The sequence below is a fragment of the Vigna unguiculata genome, chromosome 7 (genome assembly GCF_004118075.2).
Source record: "Vigna unguiculata cultivar IT97K-499-35 chromosome 7, ASM411807v1, whole genome shotgun sequence".
Classification (NCBI taxonomy): domain Eukaryota; kingdom Viridiplantae; phylum Streptophyta; class Magnoliopsida; order Fabales; family Fabaceae; genus Vigna; species Vigna unguiculata.
Window position 1 is genome coordinate 9,834,221 of NC_040285.1, and position 27,966 is coordinate 9,862,186.

The window sequence follows — 27,966 nt, forward strand, 5'->3', positions numbered from 1 at the left end:
ATATATATAATATCGAAGAAATTAATACTAAAATGGACTAAAAAAATAAAGCGTATAAGAAAGAGTATGAACAGTGGAGAGAAAAAGAGAGAGAGAATATATGGAAAGAATGTAGATGCTTGAATCTAGCCACCCATTTCTCTCGGCCATTTCTTGAATCGAAAGCAAAAGCATTACCAATGAGCAAGCCTTTGACTCCTCTTTCCTTCTTCCTCTCATTCATGCCATGTTATGCTTCCTTCATCCTCCTTCACACTACGCCAATGAGGAACCATGTTTCTTCCCTCTCTTTCCTCTTCCTCTTCCTCTTCATCCCTTTCTTCCCCACCATTCAATGCGCCGACAACACTTTCGCCCCATCCTTTTACACCGAAGAGATTTACAAGGAGCTTGAAAACCTCGCCATTCTCTTAAACAAGGACATCAAAGCAGGTTTAGGTTTCTGCATCAAGGATGTGTGAGTTATACTCCTTCACGTAACTCATGCATGCATGCATGCACGCATGCCTTCAACCTTTTCTCATTCCTTCCTCACACAACTGTTGCAATTTCAGGCACAAAGATTGGGAGGAAGCATTTGATTTTAAAGGAAGGTTGGATTTCGTGGATTCTTGCGTTAAGAAAAAAGGTATCAGCTTTCGTTTTCATGGCATTCATTTCATGCAAGTGGGTAATGTGATTTCGTCCACAGGGGATTTCAGAGACAGAATATGTACTGTGTCGGAAATAAGGTACTACTTCCATGGTTTCCTCGAACAAGGGGCAACATCTAGCAATTATGTAAAACCTAACAGGAACTGCAACTTGACCTCCTGGGTTTCTGGTTGTGAACCTGGATGGAGTTGCAGTGCTGGCAAAAATTTTGACCTCAAAAAGGACATTAAAGACATTCCCATTAGAACCAGTAACTGTCAGGCTTGTTGTGAGGGGTTTTTCTGCCCTCAGGGGTTGACTTGCATGATACGTAAGTATGTCTTACCTCTTTAGTGTTTACCGTTACTTGCCAATGTAGGATGAAATTCTGTTAATTGTTGAGACAAACATGTTTTGTTCTTGAAACATCCATCAAATACTCTTCTTCCTAAAAAAATTCTAGAATGACCTTATCATCACAAGTCTTCTTCTTGTAGGTTAGAGCTATTTAATCACTTCAAGATTACAATATTAAAGATTAATTAATTTAGCATCCATGTACCCGTAAATGATTTAATGTCTAGTTTTTCTTTTTCTAGCCATACATAAGCCTTTATCATCTTTTCTTAGAGTTTGATTTTGTTAGTGCTAACTTTTATATCATGAAGAAACCAGCTTCGGTTTTGTTTAAAATCAATTGTACAATTGTACAATTTTTTTTTTGAATTTTCTGATTTTCCTCTGTATGAAGCTTGCCCACTAGGTTCTTATTGTCCAATTGCAAAATTGAATAATGCTACTGGAGTATGTGACCCGTAAGTTCTACTTTTTCTCCATTGTTTTCTAAGTTTTTTGTCTCGAAGTGATATTTTCTAAGCTTCAACACTGAAAATGATATTTCAGATATAGTTACCAAATACCTCAGGGAGAAACAAATCATAGTTGTGGCAGTGCTGACATTTGGACTGGCGTGGTGAACAATAGTGATATCTTTTGTTCTCCAGGATCATACTGCCCCACTACAACACGTAAAGTCTCTTGTGATAGTGGGTATTGATTTATCCTATGCCTTATTTTTCCCTATTTTAATTTATCTAAATTTTCCTTTTTCTGATACAATCAAAATAAAACTCCATTATTACATGCTTCTACTCTTCATGCACATTGCAACCAACCTAGTACTACTCACTCTTGAGCATTCATGCTAATTAGTTATCTTTTCCTAATTTCAGATATTATTGCAGGAGGGGTTCTACTCATCAAAATAGTGAGTTTTGTTGTTGTTGTATACATCATATGTGCAGTTTATTTGGTCAATTTATTACATCATTATATGTCATTAAATAGGAGACTGTAATTAGTGAAAGCCTTATAACAAAGTTGATATCATAAAGCTAGATCATGGAAATTATCTGTCAATAACTGAATTTAACTTTGCCTTATTTTCTTGATCTATTATTATGTTTGAGAATTGAGGGAACTAAATCAAAACCTTGGTCAAAATTGTTCATTTCTACAGAATGCTCCAGCTTGAGTTCCTGCAATCCAAACACAGCAAACCAAAACATGCATGCATATGGCGCTTTGCTTATTGTAAGTAGAATTTAGTATGTTGTTCAAAAAGGTCATAGCATTTGTGTTTTATTTTACGGGCACATTATTGGAGCTTATGGTTGCCTTGTTGCATAATGAAGAAATGTAACATAGTATCAGTACAAAGTTTACTTGGTTTATATTTTTGCATGTGCAGAAAGGAAAATGATTTTTTAACAATTAAATTTTGACAACTTTTTCTTACAATATGAAGTTATATCTTTTAAGTGGTTTTTATTTTTTATTTTTCTATATTTTAAACTTAGTTAAAAGATGCTATCTCAGATTGTAAGAAAAAGTTATCAAAATATCACTGTCCTGTTGTGAAAAAACACGAGACATTGTCAAATATTTTCCAAGAATCATTTCTTCATGTGTCCAGTTTATGATATTTGGTATCATTCCTCTTTGTAGGTTGCATTGAGCACTCTCCTGATCTTCATTTATAATTGTTCTGATCAAGTTCTAGTAACTCGAGAAAGGAGAAAGGCAAAATCTAGAGAAGCTGCTGCTAGACAGGTAAGGGAAACTGTGCAGGCTAGGGAACGGTGGAAAATAGCAAAAGATATTGCTAAGAAAGGTAAAGGAGGGGGTGGATTGGGTGAGCAATTATCTCGAACCTTTTCTAGAAAAAAGTCAGCGAAATCAGACACCTTAAAGGTTGGTAACCAAGCTAAACGTGGTGGAGATACGTTTTTGCCATCGGTGCAAAATGCTTCAAGCTTTGAGCAACAATCTGCAGCTTCAGACGCGCAAAAAAAGGAACCTACCAACCTTACTAAAATGTTGAATTCCCTTGAGGATGACCCACATAGCAATGAAGGATTCAACCTACAAATTGGAGATAAAAACATCAAAAAGCAGATGCCAAAGGGCAAGAATTTACATACACAGAGCCAAATTTTAAGGTATGCTTATGGTCAAATTGAGAAGGAGAAAGCTCAACAAGAGAAAAACAAGAACTTGACTTTCTCTGGAGTTATTTCGATGGCCACTGAAGGTGAGGTTCGAACAAGGCCTGTGATTGAAGTAGCTTTTAAGGATTTAACTCTGACTTTGAAAGGTAAAAGAAAACATCTATTGAGATGTGTGTACGGTAAACTCATGCCGGGTAGAGTTTCTGCTGTGATGGGTCCCTCAGGAGCTGGCAAAACTACATTTCTTTCTGCATTGGCAGGGAAAGCAAGAGGATGCACTATGACAGGATCAATTCTAATTAATGGAAAGTCCGAATCCATTCACTGTTATCAGAAAATTATTGGTTTTGTTCCACAAGATGATATTGTTCATGGGAACTTGACCGTGGAAGAAAATCTTCGTTTCAGTGCAAGATGCAGGTTTCTGATTGCATTAACTTTCTCATGATTTTGCATATCTTTTTGCCTTCTTTTCATTGTTAATTTCATTCACATGGTTGTTTCTTATCACTGAAGACTATCTGCGGATATGCCAAAACCAGACAAGGTTCTGATTGTTGAAAGAGTGATTGAATCCTTAGGACTGCAGGCAGTGAGGGATTCCCTTGTTGGGACGGTAGAGAAACGAGGTATATCTGGAGGACAACGAAAACGTGTAAATGTAGGGATGGAAATGGTTATGGAGCCATCATTGTTAATCTTAGATGAACCTACAACTGGCTTAGACAGTGCATCTTCCACCTTACTGCTTAAAGCACTTCGTCGTGAAGCACTTGAAGGGGTAAATATCTGCATGGTACTTCATCAACCAAGGTAAGATCTTCCTCTCCTATTCTTCTTTTGATGAAGTACACATACACACACCTTAAACATATAGTAGATGTATGACTCTGATTTTGTTGTGATGCAGCTATACTTTGTTCAGAATGTTTGATGACATAGTGTTTCTAGCCAAAGGTGGTCTTACTGCATATCATGGTCCTGTTAAGAAAGTGGAAGAATACTTTGCTGGCATTGGAATCAATGTACCTGATAGAGTGAATCCTCCAGACCATTTCATTGACATTTTGGAAGGTTTAGTGAAACCAAATGGAGCTGTGACTCATCAGCAACTTCCTGTGAGATGGATGTTACATAACAGTTACCCAGTACCACCAGATATGCTTCATTTCGCTGATCAAATTGCTGCAGCCTCAACAACTAGCACCGAGCCAATTGCAACAAAGCCCCCAGAAGAAGTTGATGATCAATCCTTTGCTGGAGAGTTTTGGGAGGATATGAAGAGTAATGTTCAGATGCGAAAAGATCATATAGAAGCAACCTTCTTAAAGATTAAGGACTTGTCTAATCGAAGAACTCCTGGTGTAGCTCGACAATACAGATACTACCTTGGACGGTATGAATTATGAAACCTTAACATTTACTACAGATACAATTGCCGTTAAAGTTAACTACCTAACAAGGATGGATTTATAGCATCTTTTAATCAAGTTTGTCATCTTTGTCTAGTATAAGTGTTGAAGATCTCAGATAGACTAGAGATAAGATGAATTTGCAGTGAGTGTAAATTTCACTTTATATACCAGTTTTCATTGTGTTCAGGGTTTGTAAGCAGACGCTAAGAGAAGGAAAATCACAAGCAGTTGACTACCTCCTTTTATTGGTTGCTGGTGCTATATTAGGAACTCTTACTAAAGTAAATGACGAAACATTTGGGTCCCTCGGATATACCTATACTGTTATTGCTGTCTGTAAGTTTCAAAACTCCATACCAAATATGATTCTACTTTTTCTTTCTTGGTTAATTGAATTTCTAATGTAGATTCTTGTAAAAATTTTGAATGGCTCTAGTTGTCTCAAACTTTAGTTCTTGCTCCTTACGATTTGTCTCTTTCCTCATTCATTTTGACACTTGCAGCTTTACTTTGCAAGATTTCAGCTCTGAGATCATTTTCTCTGGATAAATTACAATATTGGAGGGAGAGTGCATCTGGAATCAGCAATCTGGCACATTTTTTGGCCAAAGATACAATTGATATTTTCAATACAATCATAAAACCTGTAGTTTATCTGTCCATGTTCTATTTTTTTAGCAATCCAAGGTCAAGTTTTGCAAGTAATTATGTCATTTTGCTCTGCCTTGTGTACTGTGTAACTGGCATGGCATATGCAATGGCAATTTATTTTGAGCCTGCTCCAGCACAATTGGTAGGGATCATATAAACATATACACATCTTCAAATTATTGATAATAAGTATGACTGCACTTATGACCTTTTGTGTTTTCTTATCACTTTTAGTTCTCAGTGCTTCTCCCAGTTGTTATGACTCTCATTGCAAACCAGAAAAAAGACACTCTCTTCATGAAGATCCTTGTAAAGTTATGCTACCCAAATTGGGCTTTGGAGGCATTTATCATTGCAAATGCTGAAAGGTCTGTTTTAATTAGTGATTTTATATTCCCTTTCCTTATTTGCTCTTTGTTAAGAAGTGAATTTTATGTCTAACTCAATCCGACAAAATTAACTTGTAACGTGGGTTTTACATCTACTTATATACTATTTAATCACATTATCTCTAGTCGATGTGAGACTTCTAACACATATCCCTTAATCGAGGTATATACATCTCATGGGTGAGACTAGACATTAATGGATGGTACGATAACTGGTGGAACAATAGACTCAACAAATCTCAATTTCGTTAGGATAGACTCTAATTCATGGCTTTGATACCATGTTAAGAAGTGAATTTTAATTGTGGAGTTGAATTAGATTTAAAGTCCACTTCTTAACATGTAACGAAGATTCCTTACTCACCATGTAACTCTTGAGGTTTTCTATTTTTCTTAGGTACACTGGAGTTTGGTTGATAACTCGGTGTAGTTCACTAATGAATAATGGATATAATGTCGGAGACTGGCCTATTTGTTTGCTTGCCCTCTTTTTCTATGGTATAATTGCTCGAGTTGTGGCCTTCTTTTGTTTAATAATCACTCAAAAGAAGTGATTTGGTATATGCTTGTGATCCTTGTGTACAAATCAAAGCTTTTAAGATGACATTGCTAGTGTGTTATAGCGATTAGGAACAGTTTTCCAATTTTTCAGGAGAACACTTAATGCAAGGTTTAGTCAAACATTTGGACTTAGCAGTAAGATGTTTTTAGGTTACATGTTGTAACAATGCCTATTTTTGTGTAAGTATTTTTTTTCTTTTTTCTCTGTTAGTCATTTGCTCACTTGGGTGAAAGACAAATAGTTTGTGCAGAAATGTATAATAGTAAAAGATATTCTCTTAAGCTTGTTCAAATCTTATCTGTAATTAGTATGTTTAATCAGTAGTGTGATGTACATTTTGTTTATAAATAATTTCTATATAATAACAATGACCGCGGTTTAATTAATTTATAAATTGTATAATTATAAATAAAATGAGATTGGGAGAAGCATTGTGTATGGCTTATCATGAGCAACGAAGAAAAAACACTTAAAAGCATAAATTGATAATTTTTTTATTTTTAAGTTAAACTGATAATTATAATTGGTTTTTCTTAGAAGAAAAAAAAAAGAAATATATATATATATATATATATATATATATATATATATATATATATATATATATATATATAATATCTTGGGGATCCTTGATAAAAACCCTCATCCCGAATGAATATTCAGACGAAGTGAAAATATGTGTCCATTTATATGTGGAAGAAAGCCAACTAACGATCGAAAAATAGATGGATGGATAAATTTGTTATTACAAAAAAATTTATTAATATATTTTGATCATTAAAAAATTAATTTAAAAATCAATGTAATTTAATCCACCCATAGATAATATTTTCATGAATAGATATTTAATTCATCCACAAAAATGATATTTAGAAATTATAAATACATTTTTAATTATATTTTAAAAAGTTTGATGAAGCAAATTTAAAATATACTTCGTAAAATTAAGAAACATTTAATAATAAGTTTTTACTTTTTTGTTATATATTGATTGAAAGATTCATTGTTTGAAAAATAATGATAGATTAATTTATCATTTAATAATGATAGATTAATCATTGATAAATTAAATGAGTGAATTTAATTTATTATATTTCTATAATGGATTAAATAAAGTTAATGGTGCATAGAATTTATGATAGACATAGATTGTTCTGTTACCTTTAATTATTATTTGAAACTCCTTACAAATTTTGTAAAAGAGTAAAAAATTACACATTTGTAAAGAATTTTGTGACAACATTTTTTTCCCTAAAAATATCATTACAAAAGTGAAGATGGGAGTAGTCCATCATTAAATTATATGTCATAAACATTATTATAAGATTAATACATTAGAATCAAGAACAATATTTGTGACGCTAACCGTGAGCCTCTTTTAAATAGTCTCACAAAACTAATCATATAAAATTATTTCTCAACTTAAACATTCATAAATTCGCTTAAAGTGATTGTAAAGTCAATGTATGTTGTGATGTCTCCCTAAAATGAAACATATAACGCTTAAGCATTAAGTATTTTCTTTTAAGCTTTATAAGCCTATCAAAGAAAGAGTAGGATAATCTTAAAATGTTGTGAGTGTTTGAGATTGGAAACTAATGCTTAAGAAACTAACTTTGAACATTTTAGCAAAGTAAAGTGTTATTTCATAAAGTGATATGAAGCACAACAAACTTAAGCTTTTTGGAGTGTCTTTATTTGATTTTCATGTTTAAGCACATGAGTGCTTAAGTGGTTTCATTGTGTTTATTAAAATTATAAATTAAAGTGTTTTAAAAATCTTGTCATACTCAATTTTAGAAAGTGATGTTAGCATATTGTTAATTTAAAATTTAGAAAGATATGAACATAAGATAACTAAATTAGGAAATTTTATTAATCAAAACTTTACAATATAGATCATTTTTACACCTTTAAGATTCTTCAAAGTTTGAGGATTCAAAAGCAAGTTGCTCCTCAAAGTCTACTGGCTAACCAACATGACCAATATACTTTAGTTGTGGAGGACAAGGAACTTTGCAATCACTACAAGAATGGATATTAGCGTCGAAAAAAGCCCACACAAAATTAAAAATATCAACACTAATAAAAAAATAGCATTGGTTTTGCGTATCAAATGATGGTGACTCTAAAAGGTTGGTCTTTGATGGAGTAGCACCACAAAACGAAAGGGACACTAATAATGTCAGCTAAGTCGACGCAACTTATGACATACAAAAAATATTAATTATAGATTGCACCTGCTAAACAAATGTTGACTAATTATGACTTGACATGGACTTGACTAACGCTACAAGTGATGGAAACCCATCCAAGGAGCTGCAACTTTGGCCTTTAATTAGGGTCATGGCTAAGAATATTGAAGAAGATGAAGCCTCATGGAGGATGACTCTGCATTTAAAGAGTGAAAAATATAAAGGTTTTTTCCATCCTCTTAGTCTTGTAAAAATATAAATAAGTCTTTTCTTTAGGCCTTGTATTTAGGTCAAACACATATTTCTTTTGGACTTTGTATTTTGGCCATTTTTTAAAAGTCTTATAAATTTAATCAATTATGTAGATTTGAGCTTTTAGTTGGATTTTTGAGTGACCATGCGAACTTAAGGTGCTCTTTGAGACTTAAGTAAACCTTAGAACTTTGCTTGGAGGCCAAGCTACCTTGAAAGGTACATGGATTAGTAGTTAACTTGGTGCATGAACTTGACATCTCATTAGTCACTCTTGAAGAAAGTTGATAAAGAATCTTCAAATGAGACAAATTTGAGGACAAATTCTCTTCAAGAAGGAGGGAATGATAGAGCACTATCACAAGATTCCATACAAGAAGAACTTAAAGATGAACATTTATAATTCAAAGGACCTATGACAAGGGCAAGGAGCAAGAGATTGGAAAATCACATCTATTCAAGACTCTTGATACTACAAGCAACTACAAGTGGAAATTCAACGGATATGAAGATCATGGCTTGGAGCACTCTTGAAGGATAATTGTTAGGAAATTAATTTATATTTTTAAACTTTGGGTTTTCTTTTAGAAAATAAGTTATGTTTTTGGGCTTTGGGCTTTCTTTTATAAAGTAGTTTATGTTGTGGTTTGGGCCTTCTTGTAGGGTTCTTAGGTTTTTTAAACTCATGTACCTATATATAGAGGTACCAAAAACTATTGCAGACACTTTTAGTCATATATTGAATTTGATTTTCATTAAAGAGAGAGTTCTCTTTGTTCTTGGCTTAGGCCTCTGGTTCTTATCAAAGATTAACATCTTTGTGGCGAATCTTCACTTGACTTATCAATTTGCTAGATTGTGGCATCCTCCATCTCTGTCTTATTCCACGTTCTTCTCTGATTTATTTGTGTCGTGTCTCTTGAGGATTCAAATTCAGAACGATCATACTCTTTCCTGGATAGGATGGATCATCTGGTATCTAAAGCAAGGTTCTGGTTTGAATTTCCTCTTCTATGTTATTTTTCTGTCATATAAAAAAAACTACAATTTTTCAATGTCTGTTTGTTCTGTTTTTTTTGCTTTGTTTTAAATTTTGTTTGTTTCGTTTATAAGGAGTAAAATCCCTAAGGTTGTTTCCAATTTGGTTGAATTTTTTTTTATTTGGCCATTTTTTTTTCTTTTCTGTTCTTTATTGTGTATTTCTACATTTGATTCGTGGAAATTATTTGTTTTTGTATTTTGGATTTGTAAGTACACTTACATTTGATTTACATGAGTATGAGGATTTGAAGGAGCAAAAAAAAAATATTGTGGATCAAGTCAAAAGGAAACACATATATATTGAAAAAAAAAAGGATCCAAAAAAAAATGGGAAGTTCAACACAACTTTTTGTTGCAATTTTATTTGTGGTTTATTAATATCTACTTGCAATCAGTCTTTCTATTAGAGTCTTCGTGTTGTCTCATTTAAATTTCTTTGGTAGTCCTATTATTTTCTAATTTTAATTTTCTTGTTTTGTGTCTTTAAAATTCCTTGAAGTTTTGTCTAGAGTTTTGAATTTTCTTTGTCCTCTAAAGTCAAGATTTAGATCTCACAATATTTTTCACATTGTTTGTTCACTCTTTGCTTAAGTTACTAGAGTTCTTTGCTAAGCCCTAAAGGGAATTTGAGTGGTAAAAGGCAAGAGCGTTCATTCAAGAAAAAGCCTATAAGTGTGATACACGAGTGAAAAATTGAGTGAAACACTTAGCGGAGTGGTGAGGTCCTAAATATATTTTATTATACTAAACATTTTCTTGCAGGAATTAGCAAATATTGAGTAATGAAACATGTTTCCACAGAGGCATCCTTCTGGAACTGGTTTAACATATGGTTTAAATTATCCTTCTCCTAACCAAGATCATTTGGTTCAAGGACTTGAACGTACCAAGAGGGTGACACGTAAAGATACACCTAGTGTTTATGAGGTCTTGGTAGCAGACATTAATGCCTTGGAATCCAGAATTATAAAGCTAATTGGCAAGATTGCTAATATTAAACGGAAGCACAATCCTGATAGAAAATCATTGCCAAAGACAAGTACACTAAGATGTTCCAAATGTGAAGGCTATGGGCATGAAACTCATCAATGTCCTAATGGGGATGCAAATCCCATGACTCATGAAGACCTCAAGAACTACATTTCATACTTGAGAGAGGAGGAAGAAAGGACAGTGGAAAAATTAGATGTATTGAAAAGAAGGCAAGAGCGAAAGCTAAAAAGAGCCCATGAGAAGAAAACACTTATAGAAAATGAAGCAAAGGAAAAGGGAGAAAGAGACGAGAAAGAAAAGAGAGAAAAGAAGAGAAAGAAAAGAGCGAGAGAGAGGAGAAAGAAGAAGGAGAGAGAAAAGAGAAAGAAGAGCGAGAAAAAGTAAAGAAAGAAGAGAGTAGAAAAAGAGAGAAGGAAGAAAAGAGAGAAAAAGAAAAAGAAATAAGAGAGCATTATGAATTGTCAATGAAAAAATGTACTAACTTTCCTCTTATTGTTTTATTGCCTATGGACGATTTATTCATCAAAAAGCAATGGCATCAACAATGGAAAGACGAAAGGATATTTAGGGAAGAGTTATTCATCAAGCAACAAGGAGATCAACACTGGGAAGACGAAATGATGATAAAAAAAGACACAAGCTTAGAAATATACGCTCATGAGTTAGCTTGTTTACCCATTTCTAACAAACCTATGGGTGATCAAAGTCATACCTATAATTGGGTTGTTTGTTTGAGCAATATTCCTTTTCTTTTCTTTGAGCATTTTATCTTTAATTTAAAATTGTTTGATGATTGGTGCAGGTGGGTATTTGACCCTGGAGGTCAAACTCCGAATCTTTTATAATAAGAGATTGACCTCTTTCAGGATCCAAATCTCATTTTAGTAGAATTTCTATTATTTTATTTTCGATTTGTGTCTTTGATTTATGTTTGTGTTTGTGCATAGGACCTTCTAGAATTCGGATCGAATTCTCTCCAAATAGGAGAGAATGATAAAGAATCTTCAAGTGAGACAAATTGAGGACAAATTCTCTTCAAGAAGGAGGGAATGATAGAGCACTATCCCAAGATTCCATACAAGAAGAACTTAAAGATGAACATTTATAATTCAAAGGACCTATGACAAGGGCAATGAGCAAGAGATTGGAAAATCACATCTATTCAAGACTCTTGATACTACAAGCAACTACAAGTGGGAATTCAAAGGATATGAAAATCATGGCTTGGAGCACTCTTGAAGGATAATTGTTAGGAAATTAATTTATATTTTTAAACTTTGGGTTTTCTTTTAGGAAATAAGTTATGTTTTTAGGCTTTGGGCTTTCTTTTATAAAGTAGTTTATGTTGTGGTTTAGGCCTTCTTGTAGGGTTCTTAGGTTTTTTTAAACTCATGTACTTATATATAGAGGTACCAAAAACTATTGCAGACACTTTTAGTCATATATTGAATTTGATTTTCATTAAAGAGAGGGTTCTCTTTGTTCTTGGCTTAGGCCTCTGGTTCTTATCAAAGATTAACATCTTTGTGGCGAATCTTCACTCGACTTATCAATTTGCTAGATTGTGGCGTCCTCCATCTCTGTCTTATTCCGCGTTCTTCTCTGATTTATTCGTGTCGTGCCTCTTGAGGATTCAAATTCAGAAACGACCATACTCTTTCCTGGATAGGATCGTATCAAAAGTTCTAGAGTTTGTTGGTTTCAAGGTTCTTTATATCTTTTTGAGACTTGGGTTCACTCCTAAATCCTATAGATAAGAGTGACTCAAGCTTTGTAAATCAAGTTAGAAATAATAAAGAGAATTTAGGCCAAATTTGTATCTCTCCTTTGTTCTAAGTTCATTATGATAGATTGTCTACTTGACTTCTCCTAGACCTTTTCCTTGAGGGTTGGCCTAACATTTTTCAAGACACACATCTAAACCACTCTCCAAATGCATTCTCATTCAAGCTTCTGCATCCAGACGCATCATACATGGAGTTTTCTTCAACTTTGTGAAGTGGGTTTCCACCGTTTGGCACCAAAACTTCTTCCATCATTTGGGTCATATTCCATCATTGGTGTCCATTTTGTAATTCAGTGAAGAGTGCATTGGTCCTCTTCCATCATTTGGCATTCAAGCAAGCCACTTTTCCATCAACAAGGAAAGTGACAATCAATTTACTTCACTGCCAATTACTACCTAAGCATAGTTAACACTGCTATACCAAAGCATTACAATAAATTTTATGAAAACCTAGAAGCTAGAAGCAATATGAAATTACATGGATTGAAGTTTGAAAAAGAGCTAGTAAGCTCCCACAAATCTACCATAATCAATCAATAAACATAGATTTGTAAAAAAAACTCTTTAAGATCCATGTCAAAACCAATAAACACATTTGAAAAGAATACTTTTTTAATGGGAATGTCTAGAATTATTTCGAAGTTGTTCTAACCATATACTATCAAAAGAAAGCTGAATAATTTTATTAATAAATCATACTGTCTGCATAAGTTTACACTAATAACTAAGATGGTTGGTTGGGTAAAAACTAAAGTAAACAGGTTCAAAAGGAAAAAAAGTATACTATTTGAAAATGTTAATTGCTTAATATATTTTAAACAATCTATAAACATACAAAGCAATAATACTAAAAAGGACTTAGAATATGTATAATGTGAATTGGCAAAAAAAAAAAATATCCTTCAAGAAAATTAATTAACTTTTAAATTTGTTTAAAGATAAATAATCATCACGTACATCCTTATTCTTACATAAATGAAAGAAAAATATTTGAAAAGCCTATAAAAACACGAACATCTAGTCCACTTTTATCCCACACTCAACTCCTCAATAATATCGTGCATCTTATTTTATCATATATTCTCATGTTACGCACACGATCATCACAAATAGAAACTACAACCACAAATTGAAGGGTAAGATAATTTAACATAGATTGCAATCAAAGAATTATCAATATCCAATATATCAGAACACATCATTTAGTAGAAAGCATGAATACTTGCCCAACTAGTAGTAGTAGGGCAACATGCCCAAACCGTAGCAATCATGAGGACCTGGCCAACTCGTAGTAGCAATCATGGAGACATGTTCAAACCGTAGTAGTCATGTGGAATTGTCCAAACCGTAGCAATAATGGGGATTTGCTTAAATTGTAGTAGTCATGGGGACCTGTCCAACTCGAAGAGGTCATGTGGACCTACTCAAACCGTAGCAGGTCATAGGGACTTGCTTAAATGGTAAGGAGCACTCATTGGGACATAGTCACACTCGTCTAATCACACTTAGACATCTAAGAGCACTCATGGAGACATGCTTACACTCGTCAGCATTCATGGAGACATGCTCAAACATATCATCAATTCATTAACACAAAACATGACAATGCATATTGATAATCATCTCACAATCATAAAATATTAACTTCCCTAATTGGATTTAGTATGTAAACCTTCAAAGTTTCTCCTTATGTTTGAATCTTACTCTCATTTTTCCTTCAATCTAATAACGTTCTTTCTCGGCAAGCATAACACTCACTCACTGGTTTCGTTTGTATATTTATAGGATTCATTCGCACCCTTAAAACCCTAGATACTCTTAAAAGATTTTATATGATCCTTCTAATAACCACAAGACATCAAATATATCTTTTACTACCTTTTTGTTTTTGTTTCTTGGAAAGTCTTTTTAAATCTGTTTTGTATAATCAAAATCATACACATAATAAATCTTATATCTTTTTAATAGATATGTTTAAGGAATAATCATCGTATTCAATCCACTTATATTATAGTAACTGCTTTATATATCTTGTTGAAAGTTTGTTTAATGTCCTCTTAATAATTATTCATAAATCTTTTATTTCTTAGAAATTTTTTTTTAAAATAAAATAAGTCTTTTAATATAAATAATTAATAAATCACTTTTTAAATAAATTTCTTTAAAATAGTTAATCATCACTTATTAATATCTAACGATTATTCTAGAGAGAATTGAACTCGTGACATTAAGTGTAATACTAATTGTTAGATTTAGTGCTTATCACAAAGCCAAAAGCCATAGCTAATAAAAGTTATAGCTAATAAAAGTTATAGCTAATCGTTAGAAATATAACCGTCTAAGCGTCATAATTTGATTGTGACTTGGTCCATTTGATCTTCGTCACGATATCATTGATGCACCTTGCAACAATTTAATTATTATTGGCTCACATGGTGGTAATTTTAAATATTTAAAGTTAAACTAATCACACTTTTAAATACACGGTCTAAATTGCTCACACTGTTAAATACGTGGTCTACACTACCCACAAATTTTAAAGTTTGATATAAGCTATCACATTTTAATAATTGTTGCCTATAATTTTTTACATTTTCTAACATATTTCTTAAAAGAAATGGAAACAACTATACACTATTGAATTAAAGGCAAATAAACTCAATATATAACCATCAATAAAAAAGTGTGGTTTATTCTTATTTTAAGGAATGGTTTTTGAGTTGTTGTCATGTAAGTATTGCGTAATATATACAATGGTGTAGTGAAATTATTATTTTAGAGTTTTTGAATTGAATACTCTTAGTAAGAAATTGGTTTAGTGTGTTATGGTATAAAATTTATTAAACTGGGTTGTGAATATAATTTTGATGAAGTATAATTAGTTTCCTATAATTTTAGTTTATGAGTTGAATTATTATTGAATCAAAGTAAATGAAGAATGACCTTTCAAATATTTTAAATTTATACTTATCAATTAAAGCGTGTTTGAGAGTTATATTTGCTAAACTGATTTTGGATGAAACTTTTAAAATATATTTCTTCTACTAGATGAAGTTATGTATGATATTTTTGCTAAAGTAGTGGATTTTCGCTCAAGCAAAAATAGAATGGAGATCTAGACTTGCCTCATGACCCTCTTCTTGCTCAAATGAAATGTTTTTTTTTTCAATCTAAAAGAATTGAAACTTCTTTTTTCTCTTTTAATTGATTTGTGATTTTGTTGTATGGAAATGATTAATTGGGAATGATAGGATTGCATGAATTGTGATTACATATTTGGGTGTTGGATTTTATTTTTGGAAACATGACTACCTATTGAGAATGACATGACTTGTATGAATTTGTAATCACATATGTGTGTTGGAATTTTTTATTAAGAAAAACCATAGAGATTAACCATTTATTGAGAACAATAGGACTTGTATGAATTTGTAATCACATATTTGTGTGTTGGAATTTTTAATTGGGAAAAACCATAGAGATTAACCACTTATTGAGAACGATATGACTTGTATGAATTGTGATCACATATTTGGATATTGGAATTTTTTTATTGGGAAACACTATACATATTAACCACGTTTGAGGTACGAATTGCTCATATAAGATATTTAATACCACTTTCAACTCATACTTGTCTTCCCCAAAAGTGAGTTGAATTTTTATCATTGGTCTCTACCACTATAGAACATTTGTCCCATCTGTTTATCTTAACACACTTTCACTAATTCTAACCTCCATTGGGTCTTATCACCACTCCCTAAGTTGAGCACTAAGTCAAATCTGAATTTGATACCACGGATAGAATTTTTTTTACTTGGAAACACTAAAGGTATTAACTATCTCTTATGTACAAGTTGCTCATATAAGAAACCTAATACCATTTCTAAGATAAAATCTTAAAGCTTTATGCTTATGGATCCTGTTTTTCTTATATATCATTCAATTTTTTCATTTTTACTCAATGTGAGACTTTAATTCATACTTAAATTTTTAATACTCAGAAGATATGTAAATTATTTTTGATTTGTGTATTAATTATTGGCACATATGTTAGAATAAAAATTTTATTGTTTCAGATGATCTAAGTCACATAAAATATAAGCTAATGAGAAGTTGTGAGAAATTTTTACATAATATATGTAGACGTCTAATTTGAGTTGTTATCAAGACACACATAAACTCCTGTATTTCTACTAGAATTTAATAAAAGATATTCTTTATAATATGTATAATAATATTTTAAAAATCAAATTAACAATAATTTGTACTTAGATGACATAATTACATGTAAGTAAATGAATATTCAAATCTCTTTCAATTATGTTAGAAACTTACAAATAATTTTGAAATATAAAATAAAATGTTTAGCACAAACTCGTTTTTATTTTTACTAAAATAACGTCATGTGCTAGAAAAACCGGCAATGAAAATAAAAATTTTAAATTAAAAAAAAAAACATGTACAGCTAATACAGAATCACACGAGAAAAACGCGATGGATGGATGAGTGAGCTGAGTTGAGTAGTAGCTTCGAGTGATGGACGAACGGAACAAAACGACGTCGTGGTAGTCGCTATGGTAAAGCAAACAGCAAAAGCAAGTGGGAGAGTAACGGATTTTTATGACAGCGTTAAGATGTGACAGCGTCAGGAGTAAGAAAGCGACCACAAACAGAACCAGTGACTGTGGCACACGTGTCCGGTCTCAGCAAACTCGAAACGCACAATTTGGATGACAACCAGCGTCGGAAAAAATAAAATAAAAAATTAAGAAAAAGAAAAAACTTGGGATGCCGTCGAATAAAAACAGCGCACCTCCCATCACTCCGTTTCGTGTCGCTTTTTGGCGGTTTTAGCTTTTTACGGTTTCGAACATTCGCTCGAATTTCTCTCTAACTCTCACCCTCTGTCTCTCTCTCTTCAATTCAACACTTCGAGGTTCGATCTTCGACATAGTTCTTGCTACTTTTCTCTCTGCTTTCTTCTGTGGATTAGATCTTAGTGTTTTCTGTGTTCGTTTTTTTTCTTCTTATTTTAATTTAATTCTGTTTTCACTCTCTGATTGCCAAGGTTAGGGATAGGCTAGTTCGGGATTGCTTTGGCCGATGAATGAGCGAGGTTGGGGTTTTCGATTTGCATAGTTCATTTCTTCGTTTCTAATTTCTCGATGACACTTGTTGTCTTAAGTAGCTCGATTTTTCCGATAAAATATGAAGCAGAAAATTACGGGCGAAATAGTTGGATTGCGTTTTCTATAGCTATTAATGGAGACTGCTATATTCTTGCTTTTATTATTTAATTGTAAAAGACTTAAATAGTTATAGTGTGTTTTAATCTCTGCTTTACATACTGCTGTTAATTGACAGCTTCACGACGATATAAATTGTCTTCATAGTTATTAACTATCTGTGTTAGGATTACTTTTCAAATTGTTACCTCGTCTGACGACCTTTAGGGATTTTTTTTTTGTCTATATTTTATTAAATATAATTGTTCACTGGTATTTATGTAATTTAGTATGAGCAGCAGTGGTGGTCGTAATTTTGGTTACTGTGGTTGAGTGTGTGTGATTGTGTGGTTTGAAGGTAAAGAAAGTTATGATTGGACTAAGAGAGGGAATATTTTGTGGTTGGTGTGGTTATGGTTTTCTGGCTGTGGTTTGGATCTTGTGAATTTAGAAATGTATGGATTTTCAATGAGCTTTGTATCAGTGGGAGTGTTTTTGTAGCCTCTGTATGTTCTTGGCCTTTTAGTTCTCTAAAGGATATATATATATATATATATATATATATATATATGTACACACACACACACACGATGAGAGGGCTATGTAATCTCATTTTATTTGTTCTGTTTCTCTCTTAAGAGAGACATACGGCCTCCCACTTGTTTTCTTTTGTCCGCCTTGTGCAAGAATTTATTTTAAATTTTGACAATCATGTGTTTGAAATCCATTGTTTTTTTATTTGTTATATACTGATAGAAGAACAATGATGAATAATCTGAGGTATGGAAGTTGTTAATGGACAATCAACGCAGGACTTTTGGGAATTATTAGTGATGGAAAGAGATGAACTTTTTGTTTGGTTTGGCATATATGTATATCCTTTTGGTCATAGGCACTTTTGTTTGGAATGAATGAGTTCACAACATTGCTTATGCGTAATATTTTTTTGCGTAAATGCATTGTATATGAAATTAACATAAATAATGTATTGTCTCCCAAGAGACAAATGATTTCTTACTTTCAACCTACACATGCATCCAAACAGTCATACTGATTGATGAATATTATTTTTCATTTTTCTTTTTATTTATGTTTACATAAATAGTTGCAGTGTTAACATAGTGGTTGTTCTTTCCATGTTGTAGTCTTACAATTTCAACATGGGAAAAACGTAGATGTAGGATGATTGGTGCTTTTAGTGTTATTTTTCCAATTAAAAACTAGTTTTATCATGTTAACGTGTACTGACCTTTATTTTACAATTTACTGAGGTAAAACTTCAATTTTTATTGCAGAACAATGCTAAAAGCACCTATGCTACTGTACCTGAAATTTGTCTTTTCAATATATGTATATATATTTTTACGAGTGAAGATCTTGCGTTTGTGACAATGTACACTGATAGAGATGTGGGCAGCATGAGGTGCTCAAGTTTTACATCGAGTAGTATGGATTGTTTGGTGAAATATTTAAATGTTTGGTTCTCCCTCTTTAATATCTCTTTTTTGATGGTGACTTGCCCAAGTACTTCGGTGCGTATTACACAAGTCACACACATAAATGTTATATTATATATGCTTTTGTTCTTCTCTTCATAAGAATGTGTGTGTAAATATATTTATATATCTGGATATAAATGAGAATAAAATGATTAATCTTATGTATGTTGAAATTGTAGGATGCTATTCAACAGAACATGAGATGGATTGTGAAGATTATTTGCGGAAGTGTTCCAATAGGAAATGCCAAAGAGTAAGGATTCTGGTCATGTTTTAATCACAAATATTGAGTTCAACCTATCATATTTCTCCATTTGCATTTTTCTGAATTTTGCAGCATCTAAAAATGTATCTATTTAGTGTATTTGATTATCTCATACTTGTTGCACCTAATTAAATATTTCTGATCATGATTGTGATTGTTGTAATTATATTTCATGGTTGGAAATACTTTGACACCTCGCTCCTAGTGTTAAGTTACTTAGTATTCCTAGTTTCAGTGGGTTTAGTGTGAATTATTCAATTATATTTTATTGCATAGAATGCAGGTTTAGGCAATGTATTATGATAATTGCTATACTGTATGAGAATTTCATTTTATTTGTTAGGTCTTAGTGCTAGAAATTGTGTCCCGTAAGGCACTGTCGAGAAATGTCTAGTATATTAACTGGTATTTTAATAAGTAGAGACTTTTTACGACAAAAGTTTCCACTACATTAAACGATTCAAGTTTTAAATGCTACAAATGTTGCTTGAATAGATCCTGAATTTGGAAGTGAGTCATCTTCATACATTATACATATATTCCACTAGAATACTGATTGTTTGTATGAACATGGTATGCTTGTCTTGTTTAAGAAAATAAATGGTACAAATTAGTCCTTGACAATCTTCTTTTGTTTAATGTAATGAGACATTCACAGTATGCTTCACCTTTTACATCACTTGAGAATAAAAGTATGAGAAAGTGCTAATGAGAGAGGATTACCTCGGTTGATTCATGAGGTCTTACATCCGATATACAAAAGGAAGATATAAAAAGACTACACCTAGAACTCTAGGTGATAGATAGTTACAACAAGAAGCAAAATTTTTAGCTTTTCTAGAGTTGGTATGATGATAAATTAAACTATTCAATCGTTCCTCCTCATATTGGAGCATACAAAGTGTATGTATTACGCTTAGAACATATAAATGGAATCCAAGGTCTATGTTTTGTAGTGGTAAGGGATTAAAGGAGGCGGTGATGGTTCTGGTAGAATTGTAGTAAGCGAGGAACTTAAGTAGTTGTTTGATTCTGAATTCATAAGGGGGGAATTACAATGGTTCAACTAATGGGATAGGTAAGACTTGTTGGACAAAACTAGCACCTTATAGGGGAGAAAAGAAAGAACGGAATATTTGGAAAAACATGTGATACCCATCGACATGTAGTACCTGTTAGTTTTCTGAGAATAGCATTGATACACTTTTTGGAGATGAGAATATCTTAGAAAAAAACATTTGATGGCTCTTGCAATATTCTTCTATAAATGTAACAAAGTATTGGAACCCACAATATATGACACATGGACCTCAAATGCCAAAATGAATTTGTGAAAAAAACAAAGTTGCATTTTATTTCATTTCTCTTTGGAAAAGAGTATTTAACATATTTTCCTAGCTGACGTCACTCACCCTAGGATATGATTGCTAAGCTCAAGAACCATTTCTTTAATTTTAAGAAATGTGGATGACCAAGTGATCACAAAAAAGTTTAAGAGATGAGGATTTAAAACAATACATAGAAGGGTTGGTACGAAGATAGTACAATACTCTAGATTCATATCTATTCTAGTCAAGAGTTGGGGCTCTAAACCGGAGAATGAAAAAAGAGAATGAATAATCTGATTCGAAGTTAATAGTCCTTTAAGCCAGGAAATCCAAGGCCTTAAGCCTTGGAACTGTCTTCTTACTTATAGCCTCCAAGGTTTTACATCATGTATCCCTAAGCCAAAAATTATGATAACTACCAAAAATAAAATAACCATAAGATACAGTATCTTCTAAATCATAAGAATCTATTAATAAAATAAAAACCTCCTACCTCGCCCAAATCATGATGGTAACCCAAACAGATGCGGACTTAGAGAGGTAATTTTTTCCATTAAGATTTTCTTAAGTAATCATGAGAAGCTCAAAAAAAGGGGCGGTAGGTACTATGGACATTCTGAAAAAGGGTAGGAGGTTTAAACAGGAGGGCCTGAGAGGTTTTTTAAAGGGCTGCACGTCAAACAATAGTTCAAAATTAGAAACTAAGGTTGAAACATGGACAAGAGAGGCCAACAAAACTTATGAAAGAGGCACGATATCGCTGTAGTGACCAGAAAGAAACACATTGGTTTGACACATAAAGAGGTGGCACGTGGGAGATTTAGCCTCTGCAGCTTGTTGGGTTCTTTGTTGTTTGTGACAAGATGCACCAAATACAGTGTTTGCAGAAGAGAATGACATTGGTCGATGATAGTGGATAGTGTGTTCTTTGTTGTTCAACGAGGTGCATAAAATTAGATGCTTGTCATGAATAATGATGGAGTCTGACAACAATAGACGGTGGCAAGTAGTGGTTTTCTCTTTTGACAATGAAAACAACAATTTAGCTTTTCCAAAGTTGATCAGAAGATAAATTAAACTATTCTAACAGCAATAAAGATATGAGGATGAAGCACAATATTTCCATCCAAAATGATTAGCAGAGAAAATCTATAGGAGTGTAACGTTTTTTCTTTTATTACCATATGATGTGTTGAACTCAATATCATCAAAAGAATTTAACCTTATAGCTAGTTATGGTGCCGGTCATAAATATCTTGATTAATTGACAATAAATGGTTGATTGAGATATGACAAAGCTTTACATTGATAAAGGATAACAGAGTTTGTAATAAGGTGATAAATATTTTTATCATTTTCCTACTTACTGTTGAACGTGATAAATGTATTATCATTTTTATCTTGTTATTACTGATTGGTTGTTTCCTCAGACAACTCAACTTTGTTTTCTTTGAAGAATAGATTGCATTTTTCTTAGTAAGTGTAAGTCAACTTAACCTTTGATTGGAAGTTTCTCTTGGTCTACCATATACATATACTTGGTCCTTTCAAGCTTAATATTTTGACAGAAGAATTTTAAGGCTATTTCTCTGTGAATGCGTTCATGCATTTACTTCGGTGTTTTGTAATTCTCTCTACTATTTAAATAAACAAAGTAGCAATGTGGTTTGCCTAAAACGTATCACTTGTGGTATCTCTGTTTTAATTTTCCCTAGGTTCAGGTGGATGAATCATATGTACCTGCTCTTCAAGATGAAGTAATGGAAGTTGAGCATTTGCTTGCAGAACCTAGAAACAATCTTGCTCCCCAGGATGGTATATTCCATTTTAATGAGTAGAGTATGGGGAAATGCCATGTTTCTGAAAATCTTTCCTCTGGATTTGAATTTAGTTTTAAATCAATTAGTGGTTATTCTTAAAATGCATTAAAGCCGTTCTTTCTGGTACTATTGCTTGAAATCCTTAATGACATTTTGCACTGACTGCTGGTAAGAAGCTATTATTCTGGGTTTGCATGTTGTTCCTGAAAAAATGGAATGATTGAAGTAAAATGATGTGGTGAAAGAATGGAGAATGAAACGAGAAACAAACTGTATAAGAACTTGAATTTTGTTTGACAGAGTCTGGTTAGAAGCTTAGAATTGATGTTGCATTGTAAGGAAACCAAACTTTTTATATTTGAGATGTTACCATTGATTGGAATTTTTTTTGGATTTGTAATAGGTTTCTCCTAGTCCACTTGGCTCAATTAAATAAATTTAATGGTTGATAAAGCTGCATTGACAGTGTCCTATATTCAGGGCGTAACAACTTTTGCTTTGAAACTTTTTATTGGGGCCGTATATCTCATACTAGTAGTGTTTGTTTACATTCATCAGGTAGCTTGGATTCTCATACAACTTTGAACAGGAAGGATGATTTGGAACTGGAGGTATTTCTCTTCAATCTCTCAGTTGTTGTTGGGGTGATATTGAAGCTAGCAATTCATAGATTTTTTATATTTACGGTGCTTGTTATTGATTTTTTGACTTCTTGCATCTGTCATCTCAGGTTTATATCACCTTGTTTAACGTCAATTCATATTGCATAACGCTATTAGTTAGTTACTTAAGTGCTAAATTGCTTATGATCTTGTTTTATTGATATGAACATTATCTTAAATTTTGTTAGGTCCTTGATGGATTGCTAGATGATGTGGAAATCGATGATCTTGAAGGAGCTGACGGTTTCCCGGGTGCATGTGAAGAATATTTTTTGGGTAAAATATTAACTGTTCTTAGATGTAACACAACAATTCTTTTGTATTCCCCTTAAGAATTATGCTTTTGAAATAATTGGTTCATTACATTATATTATGAATTATGTAAAATAGTTTTACTCTGTCATTCAGTTACAAATGTTGGTATGACTTTTTAAGGTACTTATTCCAAAAGTCATCAAACTTATCATACCTGGTAATTTGTGATTGGATGACACTGAAACACTCTGCATATATTTTTTCTCCTACACGGTAATCTCTATGACTAAATGATCAAGGCTCGAAATTGATTCATTGCTGCTATTCTTCCAATAAAAAACGTTGATTGTGAGCACAAGATAAGCCCGTGTTATTTTTGCTTTAAACCCAAAAGATCCTTGATTGAATCTCTTAGAGATGTAATATGAAACTATTCGTGTGTTTTCGGCTTGCCTAACTTGAACTGTTGATGATAATTGACAACTATTAAGATATATTCTTCTGCTAGTGTTTGGATAGAAAGGAAGAAAAAAAAAAATCCGTGTCTGCTTCCTTTTTTAACATTCCTTTATGTTTTTCTCATTTGCAATCTACAGATTTTGAATTTGCTGACAAATTTGAGGAGGTACTGGGTTCTGGTCCTTTTGAAGGTTCGGAAAGTCATTCTTCAGGATTAAGTAGAAGTAGCATTGTTGGTGGGGTTTTAGAATCAACAGAAGTACCCATTGCACAATCTGAAAGCAAAAACGATTCTCTGGATGAGACACTAACCTATGAATCACATGGTGCCTTCAGCAACAATCCTAGTCAACCATCACAAGGAAATTGCAGGTACAACATTTCACTTGATATACAGCATCTTCAAGAGTTGGATAACTATCGTCATTTAGCTGGTCTGACTTATAAGAAGGAAAAGGGTCCTACCGAAAAAGGTCAACCTGCTGCACTGAGAGAGAAAAGATTCCGGAAGCCTACGCAAAGATATATTGAAGAATTTTCAAATGCGAGGCCAAAGGAAAAGGTACCACCTGCTGGTACAAAAACTAAACATTCGAGTGACTCATCATGTAATGTACTTCATATAAGAATTAAATCATTGAAAAGGAGTCCAAGCGAGAAGTCTAGTAATGAAAATAGTGAGGTGATGCTTCCTGAGTTGCAAGTTCGCAAAGGGCATCAGAAGAAAGAGGTACCGTTTTCATTAAAGGCATTTTATCCCTTTTTGTATATTTTCTTAAGTAGATGACGATATAACATGCCCTTAGGGTTGAGGGACAGATTCTTTCTTTGGTTATAATTGTATCATTGTGAATGTTGTGTATTTCTTTAGGATCTGTTTTGATATACATTTACCATCTGGTTTTGGATAATTATTATTGATTTTGACTATCAATGTTTGATTATTATGTGACCTGTTTATGCTCTCAAATTGAATCATTTGAAGGTAGACCTCTGACTCTTAATGCATTGAAGTGTGATGTTTAATTCAACATGTATGCTAATGATTTGAATGTGCTTTGTCATGCTTCCCTCTTTTCTTGGCTCTAAGTGAGTTGTGCTTGATTTCATGTACATTGATAATTTATAGCCTACAACATGGTCTTTATGGTTCTCTACATTTATATTCTTTTTGTTTTTACCAAATCATGGTATTCATGTATTATTTATTAATGTTGTTATTAATGTCCATAACTGTTTCTGTAACCGGGCTTTCGTAGCAGAGTTGTTCCTATGGTTGAGATTTAGTATTTATGTCATCTGAAATTAAGATACCCTTGTTTTAGTGGGAAACTTGTAAATTTGTGAGACAATTACTGCAGATTGATATACCTGCCTAATATTCATGGCCATGTTCTGCAGTTATAAATTATTATCATGCATTTAACAAGACGTGTTTCTTTTCTAGAAACTTCAGTTTGAGTATGAATCATTTCCCTCGGAATCTGAGGATGGATGTTCAACCACAAAAAGGTCTAGAAGAAAAGATAGAAGAAAGCATCAGAAGATGTGGACTCTCCCTGAAGTGTTGAAGTTGGTTGAAGGCATATCTGAATATGGAGTTGGTCGTTGGACTGATATTAAGAAGTTTTTGTTTTCTTCTTCAAGCTACAGAACTCCCATAGATCTGAGGGTACTCCACAAAGCTTTACTCGTTCAATTTCACGTTCTTCCAAACCTGTTTTCTAAAAGTGAATTCTGCAGGACAAGTGGCGAAACCTTTTGAGAGCCAGTTCTGTGCAGAAAAACAAGAAAGAGGTTAACTTTCTTTTCCCATTTTTGGAACTTTGTTCATTGATGTCTCATATGCATGTCTCAGAAACTTAAATTTGTGTACCAAAGTAGTTTTTTAATATGCTATCCCTGACAAGATTTAGTTTGGGGAATGGGAACTAGTTAATAATGTAAATGGTCATGTGGTGATTACAGGCTGAGCAAAATGACGAGTTAGCCCTGCGTCCGTTACCATTTAATGTGGTACATCGTGTGCGAGAATTGGCTAAAATTCACCCATACCCAAGGCAACGTGGGTCAAAGAAGTTGCGTGTTAGCCAAGCTGGCACCTCTGTCGTTGCAGATTCTCCTCCCGTTAGTCTTAGCAAAAGAAATGTACGTAGAAAGTTTACTTAGAAGAAGTCCATGTGTAAAACAGTCCTGGGAAATCTATAGTAAAAAGAATGTTGTTGAAATTAGGTATCATATTTGCACAATTTTATACTGTCAGAAATTCCTGCTTGTGTATCTACAAAGGCATAGAAATTTTGAATTGTAAACACGAGGAAATCATTAGTAATCCTACAATAGATTGGGATGATGCATACATCTCTAACCGCTTCAGTTCTATAATTTTCTTAGTGTGCAAGAACCTGGTCTTCATTCCAGACTAATGTGTTTAGAGTTGTGTCTGACTCAATGTTCCAAATGAATGGTTGGGTGAAGGGAGTTGATAACTGATCATTGATAATGCACTACAAATATAAGTTTTTGGACATTCTAAATCGCTATTTTTAAAAGGATATTGTATCTTTATTTTGGAGAGAGGAGCTGGAAGCATCTTGGGATGATGATTGCCCTATCCTATGGCCCTTGATTGTGCTACACTGCATAGTCTGGAGCTCATCATGATTGTGATAAACTAAGCTGTGGCCTTCCTCTTGCAGCATTTTAGTGGTTGTGCTTTCTACTTTGATACTATTTATTACCTATCTTTTATAATATTTTTCACAATCTGCCATGTCTTTTCATCACGTTATCCATGTTATAATCCACCTCTATCTTCTCTCTTTCCTCTTCTTGGTGTCTCGTGTCATAGCAGTATAAATCTAAAGATTTTTTTAAAATGCAATGAAGTTTACTTTTGCTAAGAACACACTTTTACTTATGCACAGGTTTACCAATCCATCGTAGCACTAATATGCTTTCTTCATTCTAATAAGGAAAAAAAGGGGACTATATACTTGGAAAAAGACTATTGTTTACAATTATGATAATTATATTTTCAACTCCTTTTGTCTGTAACAATCACACTTAAAAATGAAATAAAAAAATCACACTGAAGATATTTTTATCTCTATTTTTTCTAACATTTATCTTTTCAAACCCATTAATACTGCGACATGCACTTTTGTGTTCAGCTGTGACATGATATGAAATCTACCGACGCTAAAGTACGATTTTAAAGTTGACGCGTAGAACAAGTTCCCAAAATAAGAAAGAAGAGGAGTTTGCTTCCCAGAAGGAAGCATGGAGAGGTGTTAAAGAAAGGGATGAGGAAATGGGACAGTTAGGGAGAAGTGGGAACAAAATGATAACGTGACAGCTCAAAAAAACAGAGGAATGCACGTGAAAGTGAAGCAAACAAAGCGTGTCTAATCAAATAATTTAGATGCATAAAATGGCTGCGAACCATAGAGTCTTGAGGTGTCAGCAACCATTTCCTCTTTCGAGAGTAATGGCACATAATATCCTCACCCACCACTCACCACCGTGGCCCAAACCTCATGTGCACCACGTCTTTCCTTTGCTCCCTCCCTCCCTCACCCTCCACTTAACCTTATCTACCACACCCTTTTCTGTATTTGCAGTTCCATGAATCTTACATGTTACTTTACCCTATGTCATGACATTCTTACTCACCCTAGTAAATAATGTTAAAATTCTCGCATCAATTTACAGTATATTAGTCGGTACAGATCTAATCACAGAGTGTTTCAGAAGATGTTACTTAGATTCTCTTTTCAGATATGGTATTTCAACTGTAAGTCAACCTTTTTGTCAAGGCTAAGGGGTTAAACGGTGTGATTCCCATGTGTAACTTAGACCCTCCTTCTATGATCAATATTTTGATCACATGACATCATTTTGAGACATGTTATCTGTTTTGACGTTAGTCTGAGTTTACAATTTTGTTCACAACAAATGTGTATAAACCATGTTTGAACTTAATTTATAAGTCATGTGACTCTTTACAATCAAGCACAGATA

The 27,966-nt window shown here is 33.1% G+C and overlaps 2 protein-coding genes across 10 annotated transcripts; both read left to right on the forward strand.

The window, feature by feature from the left end:
- The first annotated feature begins 263 nt into the window (after positions 1-263).
- On the forward strand, positions 264-6,399 carry LOC114191146 (putative white-brown complex homolog protein 30). The gene is made up of 14 exons (XM_028080329.1): positions 264-457; positions 555-628; positions 692-964; positions 1,385-1,448; positions 1,537-1,683; positions 1,866-1,900; positions 2,153-2,226; positions 2,641-3,563; positions 3,660-3,956; positions 4,054-4,539; positions 4,746-4,894; positions 5,062-5,351; positions 5,444-5,577; positions 5,996-6,399. Exons 1-14 carry the CDS (start codon positions 264-266, stop codon positions 6,150-6,152), a joined length of 3,297 nt encoding a protein of 1,098 aa, XP_027936130.1. The 3' UTR covers positions 6,153-6,399.
- A 10,788-nt stretch (positions 6,400-17,187) lies between these two features.
- LOC114190519 lies at positions 17,188-26,325 on the forward strand. Of its 9 annotated transcripts, none has more exons than XM_028079436.1 (10): positions 17,210-17,366; positions 17,504-17,546; positions 19,334-19,407; positions 22,463-22,562; positions 23,126-23,178; positions 23,418-23,505; positions 24,081-24,673; positions 25,400-25,615; positions 25,687-25,740; positions 25,912-26,325. In XM_028079436.1, the coding sequence occupies exons 2-10, from the start codon at positions 17,534-17,536 to the stop codon at positions 26,110-26,112; spliced, it is 1,392 nt and encodes a 463-aa protein (XP_027935237.1). In that variant the 5' UTR covers positions 17,210-17,366; positions 17,504-17,533; the 3' UTR covers positions 26,113-26,325. The 9 variants fall into 9 exon arrangements, with proteins under 9 accessions (XP_027935238.1, XP_027935237.1, XP_027935235.1 ...); XM_028079434.1 differs by having other exon boundaries at positions 17,211-17,366; positions 25,391-25,615; XM_028079435.1 differs by having other exon boundaries at positions 17,212-17,366; positions 17,499-17,546; positions 25,391-25,615.
- The last annotated feature ends 1,641 nt before the right edge of the window (positions 26,326-27,966 follow it).